At 38.3% G+C, this 18055-nt stretch overlaps 1 protein-coding gene across 1 annotated transcript in view; it reads right to left on the bottom strand.

Moving 5' to 3' along the window:
• The window catches only part of Kif4a (kinesin family member 4A), a 113754-nt gene that overhangs the window by 52791 nt on the left and 42908 nt on the right, over positions 1 to 18055 (bottom strand). Inside the window, exons 7-9 of the mRNA XM_051141098.1 lie at positions 10938 to 11054; positions 9927 to 10102; positions 5411 to 5472 (exon numbers count right to left, since the gene is read on the bottom strand). Of these exons, the coding sequence (XP_050997055.1) occupies positions 5411 to 5472; positions 9927 to 10102; positions 10938 to 11054 (355 nt within the window). The remainder of the gene's footprint in view (positions 1 to 5410; positions 5473 to 9926; positions 10103 to 10937; positions 11055 to 18055) is intronic.

The following is an 18055-nucleotide window of genomic DNA, read 5'->3' as shown; positions in this document are numbered from 1 at the left end:
TTGTACAGAAGTCTAGAGTGGTTCCTTTTAGTCTCATTTTCATTAAAGTTGCCATACATGGAACAGGTTTCTGCTAAACGAAAATAAAAAGAACTTAAATCAATTCCTTTAAACTGAGTATAATGATAGTTCTTTAATGAGTCCTTTATTAAATGCTAGCTTTCTATACTTTATCTAGGTCTTAAAATATTATCAGGAAACTCAGACTATAATAGGCAAAGACTTCAGAAGAGAAAATCGTAGTAGTTTCAAGGGGATAAAATTATGGCAACTTTAAATTTTATTCTTCACTCTTTTCTAATGTGCCACAAGAAACACATCATTTCTTAAATGAAGAGTACAAATTTTTGTAAGTAAGGACATTTAAATGAAAGTAAGCCTGTATCATATAAAAGCATGAACTACAAATGAAAAATTGAGGTGCAAGACATGAGTACTATAGTAAAAAATGTTTTACTTTTTCAATTCCTGTGTATGGGTCTATCTGCTTGTGTATACAGATGTGCCAATCTGTAGGTGCCTGCAGAAGTCAGAAGAGGGGATTTGATTCTCTCCATTTACAGGTGCTTGTAAGCTGTCCAGTAGGTGCCAGGAATCAAACTCTGATCTTGTAAGAGAGAGGTTTGTGTTCTTAATCAGTGAGCCATTTCTTCTGCCCCAAAACGTTTTTTTTTTTTTTAATTTAAATTTTGGTATAAGAAAAGGTTTTCTAACTATGAATCAAAATTGACGAAGCCTGAGGAGAATGAGAATGGTAACCATTTAGAAAACAGTTTTGCATCTTATTAAGTTAAACAAATAATCCCAGTACCCAGGAGGCAGAGATAGGAGAATCTGGTCTACATAGTGAGTTCGAAGCCAGCCAAAACAACATAGTGAGATCCTGTCTCAAAACCAAAAAGAAACAAACAAAACAGACATGACCTAGCAATTCCACTCCTTGCTACCTACCCAATAAAAATGTCAGTCCACAGAAAGATTTGTAAATGATACACAGAGTGGCATATTCATGAGCAACCCAAAATCTTTAAATTGGCAAACAGACAAAGTGTGGTGTAACCAGATATGTTATATTAACCAGAAACAGAACAAAGCACTGATACATGCATACATGGTTTAATATGGATGAATCTTAAAAACAGTGTGAAAGAAGACAGCAAAAAATCATATATTGTATGACTCCACATGTCTACAGTAGGCAAATAGATATACAAACAAAAAGCAGATTAGTGGCTTCCTTGGAGTGAGAGTCTAAACATCAGCAATACAAAATAGGCAGAAGATATCTTTCTGGATATGTTCTAAAACTGGATTGTGGTGACAGTTGTATAACTGTAAATTTATTAAAATCATTGAGTAGTATGTGTAAGATGAGTGAACTTTATGGAGTATAAAAGATCTTACTAAAGCTGTTAAAAATCCACAGGTACTAAGAAAGATTGACACATTCTAATAGAAAAAAGCAAAATAAGATAAAATAAATGGACCTGGTGGCACTGGCCTGTACTACCAGCTACTCTAGAGGCTCAGGAGGATGTCAAGTTCACAGTCTACCTAGGCAACTTAACCAAGACCTCTTCTTGAAATGAAGAGCATAAAAAGGGTTGGATATAGTCCAGTAGTAGAGCAGTCACCTAGTGATGTGAGGCCCTAGATTGATTTCCAAGTACTGCAAATACACCCAGCCCCAACATACACAGAGGCGGGGAGGAGGGAGAAGGAAGAGGGAGAGGGAGAGCGAAGGGGAGAGAGAGACAGAGAGACAGAGAGAGACAGAGAGAAACAACAATAACAACAAAACCCCAGCCAACCAAGCAACCAAACCCCACAACCCATGAGAACAAAATAAAAGACTAGTGATTAGAAGAAAATATTTTTAGCATATGCCACAATAGGCTGACATAATATGCAAAGAACTGTCTAAAAAATGTTGAGCCAAATTAGGGTTTGCTATCATTTAAGAAGAATCAAAATAAGTGTTAATGAGAATATGAAGAAACTGGAAGCTTCGTCCACCGCTGGTGAGAATGTAGAATGGCATAGTACCTATGAACAGTATGGTAGTTTAGTTACAAAGTCAAAAGCAGAATTAACATGTGCTTTTCTAATTCTCAAGGGAATTGAAAGCAAGGGTATAAACAGATACTGTACACTCATGTGTCTAGCAATATAGTCATAATACTAAAAAGATGTAAACAACCCATTTCTGCCAATTAGTGAAAGAATATGTAAAATTCCAAATGTAAATACAGTGGAATATTTTTCAGCCTTAAAATTTTACCTCTGATCTGGCTGGGCAACAAATATTCACCGGCCAGGAGGTCCTGCTGTTTGAGCTTATCAGTTGGTCAGTTACAGAAAAGGGACAAGGTTAAGTGGATTAGAAATGGAGGAACCAACTGCTACAAGTAGAAACATAGTTGGGACTTCCTTTCCTCCCTAGATGGATCTGAGACTTTTGAGATCCGGAAGAGAGCCAGTAAACGCCAAGAAAGGCAGTGCCAGCATCTGTTTCTTGTCTGAAGTTTTCTGTCCTGGGTGAGATCTGAGAAGGAGCTTTGAGGCTGATGGTTCCCGTGAGTTCTACGTGAGTTTATGTGACAATTTCTTGTCTGGGTCTTCGTACTCTCTGGGACAGGCTCTAGAGTAGGGTGTGAGGGTAGGCCTGGGCTAGCCATCTAGACATGTAAGTCAAGTGGCACTTTTGCATTTTCTGCTTTTGGGAGAAGTGAGGTCATCTTTGCAGGTGAACTATGCTGTGACTTATATCTCTTCTGGGGCACTTCTGTGGCAGGCACAAAAATACGTACATATATCTCTATGTATCCCTGCTTTTGTACCCGATTCCATGTCAGTGAGCTGTGCAGTATCCCTTATATTCCATTTTCTGTGAGGTCATAATGGAGCAGCCTTCCTCAGAAACATCTTGAAATGCTAGGAAAACTGGATTTCTCTCTCTCAGTTTCTTTTTTTCTCCCCTAGAAGCCACCGGTGCTGGGAATGTGACTGTGTGTTAACTTGGGGAGGTAGTAACATCGTCAGAATAAGACTGTTTTCCTTATTCTCATATTCATGCAGGGTTTTTTTTTTGAACACAGGGTCTCACTGTGTAGGCATGGCCAGCCTGGAACTCACAGAGCTGTACCTGGCTCCATCTCTGAAGTGCCAGGATTAAAGGCCTGCCATCCCTTAGCTTCATTTGATTTTCAGTTCCATGGAACACACCAGGAAACTAAGGCTTATACCTTATAGTTTTCATTAACATGACTTTGTGGATAGTTGTTAGTTGATCCTTCTGTAGGAAAAACTGAAGTCTAGGGCTTTCTATGTGTAACATTGCTGCCATCACTAAGTACAATTTGTCAGTTCATTAGTTGGTGATCATATGGGTTGATTCTACTTTCTAGCTATTGGGAATAGTACCACTATGAGCAGCACAGTTGTGAGCTCCTGCTTTCAATTTCTATGGATATGTACCCAGAAGTGGGATTGTTGGATTACAATAGGCCAACTTTTAATTTTTTTTGAAAAATCACACTTTTCCATACTGGTTAACACCATTTTACAATTCCCCAATAGTATGACAAGGGCTCCATTTCATTCTTCATAGCCTTTCCAACACTGTGTGTGTCTGTGTGCATTAACGAGTGTCATGCTAAACTATATGAAATAATATTCCATTAGTATGTTCATTTGCATTTGTCTGCTCTATTTTTCCATGAATCTGACTCTTGGATCCATTAGAGTATTTTACACACCCAAATAAACAAGCAATTACAATCAAGGTATAGGAAAACCCCAAACAAAATCCAAGCAAGGGTTAATTTAAGCCTATAGGATGGGAAAATGCCAAAAAATGTTGAGATATAGGTAATGAAAATTATTCTCACAGGCACAAGGATTGGTGTTTCTGTTCTGGCTAGTTTTATGTCTACTTGACACAGGCTAGTCTTCTGAGGGGAGGGACCCTCAATTGAGAAAATGCCTCTGTAAGATTGGTCTACAGACAAGCCTGTAGGCTATTTTCTTAATTAGTAATTGATGTAGGAGGGCCCATCCCATTGTGGGTGGTGCCATCCCTGGGCTGGTTGGTGGTCCTGGGTTCTATAAGAAAGCAGGCTGAACAAGCTGTGGGAAGCAAGCCAGTAAGCAGTGTCCCCTCCATGGGGACATTCCTTCCTCCCGGTGCATGAGGTGGGGATGGGAATCAGGGTAGCCAATCTAGTTGGGACAGTGGATTCAGAATCCAGCACTTTGGGTGGTTGTTGGATTATTCTGGGGGAACTCATCCTACAAACTGTAAGTTCAGAGGCCTTTATCATTTAATTGGTGTGGGAAGGGAGGAGTACAGATCACTGCTCCCTGAGAATGTGGCTGGGAGAGACAGTGATCCTTCTGAGGGGTTGAAGACAGAATGTCTTCAAGATGTACAGGTTCAAGATGTGCTATAAATCTGTTATTAGGAACATCTGTAGCTGGATGGAGTTGGAAGAACGGGTGGAAGTGAGAAGGAAAGGTCACATATTTAGCCTTTCTGGACTTAAAAATTATTTAGGCATACTTAGGGTCCAATTAAATTTAAGATGTCAAAAATACACTAAACCCTATAGTGCTGGAATAAAATCAACAGTTATCAGTAGAACACTGTGGTTTTTAATATACATATAACACAGATACAAAAATGTAAATGAGTGAATATGTAGGTTATTATACATGCAGATATTTCTGAGTTCTAACCACTGATAAGGCCCAGGAGCAGTGACACTCAGCAACAGTGAGCAGAGTTGGAGAAACCACATGGATCTTGGTTTCTAGACACAATTTTCCAATACAAGAAACCAAAGTTTGTTGGAGATATGGGTTAATTCCAGACCCAGTGCAAGAAGAATCATTTATAACATCTTGTGAGAATGTTCATACACTTGAGGACTTATTAAAGAATGTAAGAGCTCTGAATGGACAAAGAAACAAACTAAATGATAATGTTGGATGTTAACCTGAGACTAAAAGAAATATTCATGCATCTATGCATATGAGTAAGTAGTCAAGTAAATAAGTAGGTGGCAGAGACAGGTCTTCCTCACAGGAGCATTCTAATTAATACTGAAAGAAATATTCATGCATCTATGCATATGAGTAAGTAGTCAAATAATTAAGTAGGTGGCAGAGACAGGTCTTCCTCACAGGAGCATTCTAACTAATACATTTCAGAGTCTAGAATCCATGGTCTTTCTAGTTATCAGATTACTTAAAGGATAACTAGCTAAGTTCTAAGTACTCAGCAAGGTTGGCAAGATCACTTCCTTGCCATCAAGTGTTCTGAGAAACTCTATAAGTTATCAAAGGAAAACAGGCACTGAGCAAAATAGCCTCTAAAAGAATATGCCTTTAAAATTAATCTATGACTTACTTTATATTTTCTGGCAAAGTACCTCCATGGGCTTGCAGCAACAAGACCTGCAGCTGCTGGACCTGAGAGAAGCAATGAAAATAATCAGCTAATTACCAATCCAAAACTACTTATCACTGGGCGTGTGCATACATCAGTAATTTCAGCATCTGAGAAGCTAAGGAAGGAGTATTAAAGTTTGAGGCCAGCTTGGAGTACACAGAGAGCTTCTGAGTTCCAGGCCAGACCAGAATACATAGTCAAGACCACCAACCTCAACTCGCAAAATGCTACTTCTCTCTTTGTAATGAAGTCACTACATCCAGCATCAGGATAACTTCACTCAATGCCTATGAAACTTTAAGTACATCTTAAGCACTACAGAAGACATCAGTGTTAATGATCAATGAGAAAAAGATAAGCATTGGATGAACAACTGCTACATAGATGATGAATTGTCTCTTATCTAAGAATTATAATGCGTTTTCATTAAGTACCTATTTTTAAAACTCACACTTAGCACTGGGATATGCGATGTAACAAAAATAAAATATGGTCTCTACTCCTAAGGCTAGGTGTAGTTGCAGAAGAATAACCAAAAATGAGAATGAGAGGAAATAATATAAGACTGACAACACTAAGTTGTCAGGTATAGTTAGGTGCCTTAGGGCTTATGTGTAAACGTTCTGTTCAAGTCCCTTTTGTGACAAAAGAGGAGCCATTCTGTCCCTCAGGCTTGTCTCTGTGATCGCGCTTTGGAGCCTCATGTTTTTCTTCCACTTCATAAACCTTATTCTCATTGTCACTTCTGCTTTCTATACCTTCGACTTCTTTTATTGTCTCCTTCCTATTAAAATATATTTACTCTTGCCCCATTTCTCTTGTTCTCAAAGCTTGAGAAAAATGTTCACACAAATAGTCATTATTTTCTTTTACTCACTTCTCATTTGTTCCTTAACCTATTTCAGTATATTTGCTCACATTATTATACTAAAGTCAACAATGATCTACATGTCACTAAAGCGGATAGGCATTGTTTAATGTTAGCTTTACGTGACTGACTGGTATCAATTGGCTTACCAGATACTATCCTTTCTAATTTTCCATCAATGTTTCTGATTGCTGTCTCGTGGTTCATCTTTGTTTCACTTATCCCATAAATGGCCAAGTCTCCCAAAAATCTTTTTGTTGTTCTTGTTGTTGCTGTTGTTTTCGAGACAGGGTTTCTCTGGGTAGCCTTGGCTGTCCTGGACTCACTTTGTAGACCAGGCTGGCCTCCAACTCACAGAGATCCGCCTGCCTCTGCCTCCTGAGTGCTGGGATTAAAGGCGTGCGCCACCACACCCAGCTCCAAAGATCATTATCATCTACACTATTTCCTTATAGTCTCATAATTTCATCCATTTTTTTTCAATGACCACATACAAATTAGTGCCTTTTAAGTTTACCATAACTTCTTTTATAATTCTAAATCTTATACTTGATCTGATTTTCCATTTCATTGTCTACTAGCCTCAGATCTGGTTGGTCCTCTGCAATAATTCCAGGTGACTGAATATCTAGTTCTATGTGTCCAAATCGGAGAGTCATATCCTCATTCCTCTATCTAGTTTGCTGATTAGTTTTTCCTATCACTATTTCCATTATCCTAACTCAGTTCACGTCCCTAGTACCTCTTACTTGGATTTAGTGCCTTCTCCTTCTTCTTCTTTTGTTTGTTTGTTTTGTTTTGTTTCTCTGTATAGGCCTGGCTGTCCTGGACTCACTTTGTAGACCAGGCTGGCCTCTTCGAACTCACAGAGATCCACCTGCCTCTGCCTCCCGAGTGCTGGAATTAAAGGTGTGTGCCACCATGCCTGGTACCACATAGTGTCTTCTTAAATGGTATCCAAATATTCTTGTACCACTTCAATCCACTTCACACGGTTGCCAGCCTATCTTTTAGCAATGTTAACTCTCAGTTTTACCACCTACCTTAAAGTTTTCACAGTCCATGAATCCTTGCTCAGACCTCAGCTTTTCTTTTAGCCTCACACTGCAATACTTTCCTTACTCTATACACTAGCCACACTAGCCTTTATCCCAGCTCTTCACATGTAACAATTTATCCAACACCCACAAAACACTATGAAGCAGGTGCTATCATTGCCATTATGCAGACAGGGAAACTGAGGCACAAAGGTCTTTTACAAAGTACACAGTAAGATAGAGAGCTTGGGCTTAAGCCCGGGTAACCTTGCTGCAGTGCCAATGCTCCTAATAGGACTGATGTGTCTTCTCCCTATAACTAACTCCTCCTTGTTCCCTTTCATGCAGTTTATTCCTAAAGCCCTCTGATTTCAGTTCAAACACTGCTGTATCAGGGAAGTATTTCAGGCTGGATATATAACAGAAGACCTCACTACATACTCTCATGTATACTATGCTACACTACCCCAGTTTATACTGATATAGCATTATCTGATTGTTTTAGTATTGTCTCCCACACCAGACAAGAAGCTCCATGAAGACAAAAACTATGTTGTTTTGCTCAACAATGTATCTTAGTATAGGACCTGCCACAGAGGCATTAGATAATCATTTACTGTTGGAATGAATAAACAAATAAGTGACTAGAAAGATGGTCATTTTCTTGCCAATAGAAATAAACATAAAGGAAAATAGGAAGGCATAATTGAATATACTATTTTATAATTCAGAAAACCCAACAAACAGATAATTTACTAAGATTCTTTAGAGACCCTAAAGAAGAAAAAGGAAGAAAAGAGATTAACTAAATAGTCATTATCACTGTGGAGGAAGAATGAGCACTGGACAGCTAGGAAATAGAATTCCAAGTGAAAATCAACTCCTCTATTCTCTACCATGAAGGAAAATGTGACTCTTTTAAACCTGCATCAATAGGGCCATCTGTGGTGATGTATACCTTTAATCTTAACCAAGTGGCAGAGGCAGGCTGATCTCTGAATTTGAAGCCAGCTTGATCTACAAAGTGAGACCCTGCCTCAAAACAAAAGAAAGCAAAAGAAAAACCCTACATAAACACCTGAGCATGGTGGTGTTCACCTGTAATCCTAGCACTAAGGAGACATAAGCATAACTGGTCGAAGGGCAACCTGGGCTATATGAGTCTCTGTCTCAAAAAACCAAAGCAACTAGCCAAAGCAACCCTCAAAACCTCCCACAGCAATACAATTCCTGCCCCTTCTGTCCTTCTCCCAGGACTGTGGGCTGTTGTGCAGTCATATTTACAGAGTCAGCTAACTTTCCCTTTCTGTTGAGAATGATTTGAATCCATGAGGTCTCTTCAAACCCTCTCCTTATCCTATTATCCAACTGCTAGCCATTAGAAGATGATCTACCCTGAGTTCCTGTTCTTCTGATTGGTTCTGTCATTTATTCAAGGCTCTCCCATCTTTAAAAACATATTTCTCTGCCTTTGATTACCTGGGCCATTCACTGTTTTTCCTTATTTTGCCTCCTTGAATGAAAAGCCATTTATTTATCTGCTATTCTATTTATCATTCAGTGGCTGGCTCTTATCACTTCTCTTACCTCATAGTAGTTACCTACAGCTTCCCTGTAGTTTAAAAAAAAAAATCAATGGGTACTTTTTATCTTTATACTTCTTTGTAAAGTTATAGTTATACTTATGGCAACACTCCTTGGTTTTGGTGGCATTGTTGGTTTTTTTCCTGCCCCATTCTTTTAAGTGCTAGTGTTCTCAAGTTGTGGGTGTGGACCTCTTTGCTTGGCCCTTTAGCAGACATTCAGTGGTACTCATGTGCTCACTATGCTCAGATACCACCTAAATACTTACAGCTGCCTCTTTATTCTTCACCTAACACCCTGTACAGCAAACCCATTAGCCAGCCAGCTATATTTGAGTATTTCTACTCATATTTCCAACATATCTTTCAAATTCAAAATGGCCCAAACTAAATATATCATTTGTTTTCATGTGTGACTCTGGCATTCCTTGATCAATGACTATTTACTCAGTAATCCAAGTAAAACTTGAAAAGCAAACTCAGGCCCCTGTACCAACCCTTCTTTTCCTACATTAACCCTGCAATTAAGTAAAGCTCAAATATTTGACCTTCTTCTTCTCTGTTACCTTTCTTTCATCATTACCGCTACCATTTTTAATTCAGGCTGTAGTCCTCACTCGGTTATTACAGAGCCTGGCTTATTTTCCTCATTCTAGTCATAGCCACACCTCATCAGAAAACAGATTTCCCTCAACCACATTTCATCACAGTAATCTCTTACTTAAAATCTGCACCTCTTGGTATTTTCCAGTTCTAAGACCTTTAACAGAACATACTAAGGAACTTCAGGATTTGGCTCCTGCAAAGCTTTTTGGCTTCAGTTTCTATTCTTTAATTTTATCAGTAAAATCCCCAAAGGCACCCCCAATCTTAAATGGATAGCAAAAACAATATTAGGATTTATTTTAAAAGTATAAATAGAACAAAGAAATAGAAGTTCTATTATTCTATTCACATACTTGGAAGTTTCTTATAAAATTTTATACCTGTTTTTTAAGATGATTAAGTTCAGCTGCCTGGGGATCAATATTAATAATAGGCTTGTTCTTGATTTTTCTCGCTCTGTCAGCATAGCGAAGGGTATTTAATGTTTCCTCTAGATTGGAATCAGCAGGACTCACACAAGCTATCATAAGAGTATGGCTATTGCCTCCTAGAGAATCTGAAAAAGAACAATAAGGGATGTGAAACCAAATGAAATTAATCAAATGATGTTAGCAAAAGCTGCCTATTTGGATTAATTAAGTTCAGAAATGAAAGAAAAAACTCTTAGTGATCTTTTAATTTGTTTATTTTTCAGGAATATTTGACTTTAATTTTAAAAACAATTCTAATTACTGTTTGAAAATTTCACACACATACAATATATTTTGATTCTATTCAACCCTCCCCTCCCAGATCCACCCTCTACCGCCTCCTATTTTCACCTTTTTTATAGCCTACAGATTGCAATTTGTGCTGCACAGATACTTGTGAGTGTGGGGCCATGTATTCTGATAGCTTTAATTTTAAAAAACTGTTCAATGTAAAAATGGTAAAATTTCAGATGTATAAAATAATATAGTTTTAGAATCCTATTTTAAATGTCACTATATGCAAGAGAAACTATGGGTTCAGCAGTTAATCAGGTTTAAAAAAACAGGCCAGGTCCAGGTAAGTTAGGGATTAAATATTCCTAGGATGCTCCCTCTATGTAGATTTTAATTCTCCAAAGAATTCTGCTTAACATACTGTCAATTAATGACACAGTAACCAAGTTCTTATTCAGGGGCAAAGTCTAAGTACAGTTAGCACGCTACAGATTTCTTGGCTTGCAAAGTCACCTGTAAAGACATTTCCCCTTATCTTAGAAACCTGACTGCCAGTAGCTGTCTCACCTATTTATCAATTTGCTGTGAATGCCACCACCCATTAGCTTTTTGTCTATTTCATCTTTGCTTTCTCATCACTCTCATTCCTAGCTACTCTTTCTTGTTTCAGGGGTACTTTGGACTTACCTTGAAGCAGTCGAGTCAGCTTGGAATCTCTGTAGGGCACAAAGTTACCCCTTTTGTCATCTCCAAGAGCACTGATTACATTTCCCAAGCACAGAAGGCCTCGGTTAATATTAATACCTAATAGCAGGAAACAGAAGTCAAACTGCTTAGGAAAACATCTAACAAATATCTACATTTTTTTTTCTAAGAAAAAAAATGAAAGACCACATAGAAATAGTATGATCAATACTAAGGTAATGCCTTAATTCTATGCATTTTGCTGAGAGTGGTATTTCTTTAAGCAAAGTTCAAGAGACAAAGGTCAAATGTCAGGTCTGTACAATTAAGTCCATTGCACTTATCCCTTCTCATAGACACAAAGCCGAGACAGATAACAATCACTTTGACAACTAACATATTCATAATTATTAACTTTTTCTAACCATATCCCAATCCTTAAACAAACACTGTGAAATCAGATACATAAATATTCTAATAATGTTATTATCATTACTTTCATTCCACAGGTAAGGAAAGCAGTTCAGGGGTTAGATAACTTGCCTACATACAAACAGTAAAGAAATGGTAGACATGAGATTCCACTTTAGAATTTCAGCCAAATTTTATGCTTTTTATACCACATTGGAATATCATACTTCTTGTTGCTTACTTTATTATCTACTTTTCTTTTGAAATAGAGCCTCATTCTGGTCTCTGGCCCAGGCTGGTCTCCACTCTCGGCATCTCTCCACCTCAGCATCCCATGCTGGACTTTTCTAATTGACTCAAACACTGTCAAAATATTTGAGATCTCTCTAAAGGATTTGACTTCTCCCACTGTTACGTTTGCAATACAAAAGCTTTATAGGATACTGGTTGAGCCAGGGGCTTTGGTGTCATGCAGACCCAGATTTTCAATCCTGGTTCTGTCACCACCATACGGTCACGGATAAGTCCGTCTATAAAAATGAGGCAAATCTATCTACTTTGTTAGGTTATGGTAGGAGTTATATGAGATGTTATACAGACAATAAAATTAAATGTTAGATAAATGATACTTTGGTTTAAATGTCTTTATCTTCTTCAATGTTTGGGTTGAATTTTGACCTCCAAACATTATTAAGAGGTAAGGGTATGGACCAACAGTGGTGCACACCTTTAATCCTAGCACTCCACTGGAAGAGGCAGAAGGATCTCTGTGAGTTCTAGGGCAGCCTAGTCTACATAGTAAGCTACAGCATAGCCAAGGATACAGAGACAGACCTAGCTAAAAAAAAAAAAAAAAGAAAAGAAAAGAAGGACAAAACTAAAAACAAAAAAGAAATTACAGGTATGGTGATAGGCCATGCTGTCTCTCCCCTCATGGATGGGACAGAACTAGCTAGACCCTTCTGTCTTTCTGCTATGTGAGGGTACAGAGAAGACAACCTCATCAAACACCAGTCCTGATGGTGACATCACCTTGGAATTCATAGATTTCGAGTGTAAAAAATGAATTTCTATTGTCTATGGATTGTTCAACGATTCAACCTCAGGTATTTTGTGAAAGTAACACAGATAAACTCTGAGAACTTGTACTATTACTGTTAGCTTTACTCTATTTTATACTATTCAGCCATCTTTTGGATTCCCTTATAACCTGAAAGAAATAGATTTACATGATCCTATTATAGTTTGGATATAAAATGTCCTCAAAGGCTGTATGTTGAAAGCCTCATCCATAGGTGGCCGTGGCATTGAGAGCTGACTGGATCATAAGAGCCCTATCTATATAGATGGATTAATCCGTTGATGAGTTCACAGTTGAACGTCCTACTAGGAAGCAGGGGCTAGCTGGAGGAAGTAGGCCCCTGGAAGCATGGCTTTGAAAAGTATAGCTTGCCCTTCTCTATTCTGCTGACTCTGCTTCCCAGAGATGAGGTGAACAGGTTTCTTCCACTAGTCTTCCCCACAAGCTCAGTGAAGGGCTAAGAGACAATGGACAGAAACCTTTGAACTTGGAGCCAAAAGATAGCCTTCGTCCTCTAAGCCAGCTTTCTCAGATGTCCTGTTTGTAATGAAAAGCTCCGAACTCCCAGTTAACTGCATCTTTCATGGACTCTATTTTCTCCCTTATTGTGACTCCCAATTTGACACTACCTAATATCTCAAGATTAAATTCTTGGGGGCATTAAACTGCCTATTTTGAACCCTGTGGCCAATCATTTAATTCTGTGTTCCTAAGCACTCAATGCCCCTATGACCTTCTATTCCCAGGATATGCTTATTTTTCTCCCCATACTGTAGTAGAACCGAGGCTCTCACACATGCTAGGAATGTGTCTTACCCACCCAGCCCCTCCTACCATAGTGTGTGTGTGTGTGTGTGTGTGTGTGTGTGTGTGTGTGTGTGATGTCTGTCCTTTGTCTGCTGCAGGGTGCAATGCTGAAGGAATAACATAACCAAATGGATTGAATCCATTACAACCATGCTATTGGCCTTAATTGAAGCTGTGGTCAATTGATGACCTCACTTGTCTAACCTAACTCCTGTGGCAGCTATTCTAAACATTCATCATTTTCAATATTACAAAGCTACCATCAGTCTCTATTAGCAGGTTTCATAAAAAACTTTAGAGAGATAATGTTATACACAAAGGCGTCCTAACCATTCTCCTTTCTCCCTTATGCTCGTTACTTTGCTATTTACTCCTTTGCCTTTCCACCCGTTTCAGTGAAAATAACTCCTTTTATTATCAAGGCTCTATCCTCTGTCCCTGTCCTTATTTCTAGTCACCTGGTTTCCTCTGAGACCCAGATGCTTTAATCTATTTTACCATTCTTAGACCTTCAGTTCATTTTTTCCAACTAACTCCTTTTCAATCTATATACATGTTTAATTTTCCTCATCTACATCAAAAACATTATTCATCCTATTCCCCTCCCCTAGGCCTGTGACAGAAGGGGACCTCCTCCCCCACCATAAAAGAGGGAGGAGGAATGGGAAGATACAAGTGAGGGGATAACAATCAAGATGTAATCTGAATAAATTATTTAAATAAAAAATGAGGAAAAAGAATTAAAAAGGCACGTGCCACCATGCACAACTGCCTCAATAATTAAAAACATTATTCATTTTTAATATTTTATCTTATTTACATTGGTGTTCTGCCTCCATGTATGTCTGTGTGAGGATGGTAGATCCCATGGAATTGGAATTAAGACAGCTGTGAACTGCCATGCAGATGCTGAGATTTGAACCTGGGTCCTTTGGAAGAGAAGCCAGTGCTCTTAACCATTGAGCCATCTCTCTAGGCCCCCCAAAACAGTGTTCTTAAGCAATCAATCCCTTTGTTTTCTCTTGATTGCCAACTGGAAAACATAGTATTTTGCAGAGCACTTTATTTCACTCAGGAAGTACCTGCTGAGATGTATCAAGTCTGCTTGCATTACAGGTACTAATTAGTCTTCTGCTTTCGATTTAATTTTCTGTCATTAAGACATTAAAATGGAGACTGTGTTGCTAATACATGCTTTTAATCCCAGCACTTGGGAGGCAGAGGCAGGAGGATCTCTGAGTTGCAGGAGGGCCATAACTACACAGAAAAACCCTGTCTTGAAAAAAATTTTAAGAGACATTGAAATGGTAAGGTCTTGGCAAGGGTGGTCAGCAGTTAACTAGAGCACTGTTCCTCTTTTAGGACCTGGGTTTGGTCCCCAGCACAAAGTGACTCACAATTATCTCTAACTCCAGTTCCAGGGGATCTGACACTCTCTTCTGATCTTCATGCGCACCAGGCACACATGGTGCACATATATACATGCAAGCAAAGCGCCCATACACATAAAGTACATAAATCTTTTTAAATGTTCTGATCAAATGGTTACCAAAAATTGTTCAGATAAAATTATGTGCTGAGAGTTTCTTTTAAAACTCTGTAAGACTGCAAACAGACTAAGGAATAGGGAAGATTATCCAGTACCACTGAGTGCTTATTCATTATGGCAAAAATAAATAACAAAGGAGAAGTTTTAAACATTAAAACAAAAATACAACAAAGCCTCCACAGATGCACATTATGATAGGTGCCACAGCTGAAAGAGAAGGATGCATTTGTGGTAGGGAAAAGCCTGGGTAGGAGGAAAATGAAGTAGCTTTATATGCAGTAGTTCTCAACTAGGCAATCTTGCTTGTTACTGGACAGTTTACACTATCTGGAGATAGTTATTGTCACAACTTAGGGTGGAAACTGTATGTGTACTACTTGCATCTAATAGGTAAAGCCTAAGAATGTACAAGATAGACCCCCCCAAAGTTGTTTAATTCAAAATGTCAACAGTATCATAGCTGAGAAATCCTGGTTAACGTGAAAGAAAAGTTATGTATGAATATAAGGCAGGTGGGTTAGCTGAGTAAGTTTCTGGGAAAGACTTAAGTCTTAAGCAATAGTATAATATGGTTGTGTTCTGTAGTCAAAAAGGAATGGAATAATCTGTTACCAAAATATATTTTAAAATTTAGTAACCATCAGTTATATAACAAGTTCAAGGCCAGAAGAAGAACAACAACACCACTACCACAAGCAAAACCCCTTACAGAGGTAACCACTCAAAAGAGATAAAGTGGGAAGAGCCCTTGATTAGGAGACAGAGGACTTTAGCTAGAACTTGACCTTGGTCACTTAGCAACATACTTCAAAGTTTCCTTTCTCTATAAAACAAGAGCAATCCTTTCCTTAAATCACAAGACTCTGATTTTAAAAAATGTTATCTGTTGAGAGCCATACACAAGTAATTCTTGTTAAATGAGTGGAGAACCTTAGATAATCTGGGTATTTGCTAACTCAGAAGAGGCTGAAATCCTTTATCTATTCTACTGACAATCACTTCCCCTTTAGTAAGGCACTATGACTGATGAGAGAAGTGGCTGCCTTTGCTTTTAAGTTAATAGGGAAGGAATAATTGATTCTAGAATTGAAATGATAGAAATCTGGTTGCAGATCAAGGAGCATGGACAAATATAAGTACCGAGGACTTCATATAGTCTTCAAAGTTCAGGAAAGACGCTATGGAGTGTAAAAGGGAAACGAATCAGAGGCTTTTTTAAAAAGAAAATTTATACAAATAGCCAAAACACTATGAATGTAACATATAATTCCTGATTGTTTTGTGGTTCTTCTTGTTGTAGGTAGTTTATTGTGTATATGTGTAATAATATAAAATTATATGTAAAAATATTTAATAAAACATTTTTAATTAAAAAAAAAAAGAAAGAAAATTTAGCCTGGCAAGATAGCTCAGTGGGTAAAGGTACATGTTGCCAAGACTGAGAACTTGAATTCTATGCCCAGGGACCACATGGTACAAAGAACTGACACACACAAGTTGCCCTCTGATCACACATGTATCATGAAATGCACATATCTATGCACATATAAATGAATAAATGTAAGTTTTAAAGGTCTCAAGATGGAGATGATTTTAACCAGCAATTCCCTTTAGAACTATGCAACTGTGACACCCACCCCCAATCATTCTCTATCTACATCATGTAAGGCTTTCTGTATCTGTCTATTAAATGCTGCTATTCTCTTGGAACCATATTATAATCTTTTCTTAGTATCTACACTCTTTCTGTTTAACCTCCTCTGTGCCTAGAGTTCTAAGCATCCACCCACCAACTATGTCTGAAAAATGTATCCACAAATAGGATCTTTCTGCCTGATGTCCAAATCTGTATTGTGAGTGCTTACTAACTATCTTTGTTAGACTAGGACACTGCACACAAACCCTGAACAGAACAGAATTTGTTTAGATATACTCCCACTCTACTTCCAACACTGCTTCTTTTCATTGTCTCACCTTTAGAGCAAGCATCATCCAATCAATAGCAATTCTGATTCATCCTAGAATTCTCCTATTGTCACCCCAAACACATCCAAGGCCTTTACTTACTGGCCATTTGGTGGATATGTACAATCTCTAGGCACTGTGCTTCTTAGCTTTCAGAGATATAAAGATGAGCAATGATATATACTTTATAGGACTACTTTAAGAATTAAATGAAGGGGTGGAGAGATGGCCCAGCAGTTAAGAGCACTGGCTGCTCTTACAGAGGACCTGGGTTCAATTCCCAGCACCTACATGGCAGCTCACAACTGGCATCCTCACACAGACATACATGCAAGACAAAAACATCAAGGCCCATACAAATAAGTAAATCTTAAAAAAAAAAAATAATGAGTTGACTTTTGTGTAGGACTATAGTCTAAAAGAAGAGGTTGACATACAAAGCAACAGCTGAAAATGTACTGCTAGAGGAAGAGATGTGTACAGTTAAAATGGGGTTGCATAGGAGAGAGCGGTCAACTTTACCTGAGAAAGTACAGACGGCCTTGGGAACAGAACTGAAGCTTCAGTTGGACCATGAAGGATGAGTAGGGCAATGCTGGTGAAGAGGGAGGTAGGAAAGAGGAGTGCACACGCATTTCAGGCAAAGGAAATGACATATGCTGAGACACATATTTGCAAAAGACACTTTCACATATAGGATCTGCAGGGAGTACAATATGAGCACAGATTTATGAGATGGAGGACAATAAGGCCACAGGACAGCAAGATATAGAGAGTAAAGGGCCTTGGAGGTCAGGATCAGGTATTTGAATTTATCCAGTAGGCCAAGGATATTCAAACTGTAGTCTCTGGACTGCAGGAATATTTCAGGAACCAGATACTACAGAATGTTTACAGCAATTTGGGATTTGTTTTTTTAATAATTCATTTTATTATGATAAAATATAAATAACTAAATTGTTTCTGTTTTAAGTAGTTGCTTCTCAACTTACCGGGGGTATGTTATGTTAAAGTCATCGTAAGTTGAAAATAACATACCTTAAAGATGGGTTTAACACAACCAACTTACCCAACACCCTATCTGAACAAGAGTCAATCCCAGAATCTCTGCTGCTTTCCCCTGTGACTGAGCAGCTGACTTGGAGCTGTGGCTCACAGGTGTTGCCAAAGATTAAAGGAGGATATTATACTGCACAGTTATTGCTAGCCAGAAAAGATCAAAATTCTAAATACAAGATACAGTTTCTATTGAACACATTGTTTTTGTACCAGAATGAAGCATAAAAATTCAAAGTGGAACATTTCTGA

This window comes from Acomys russatus, chromosome X (assembly GCF_903995435.1).
Source record: "Acomys russatus chromosome X, mAcoRus1.1, whole genome shotgun sequence".
Lineage (NCBI taxonomy): Eukaryota > Metazoa > Chordata > Mammalia > Rodentia > Muridae > Acomys > Acomys russatus.
Note: the sequence above shows the minus strand (reverse complement) of the source record. Positions and strands in the feature narration are given on the sequence as shown.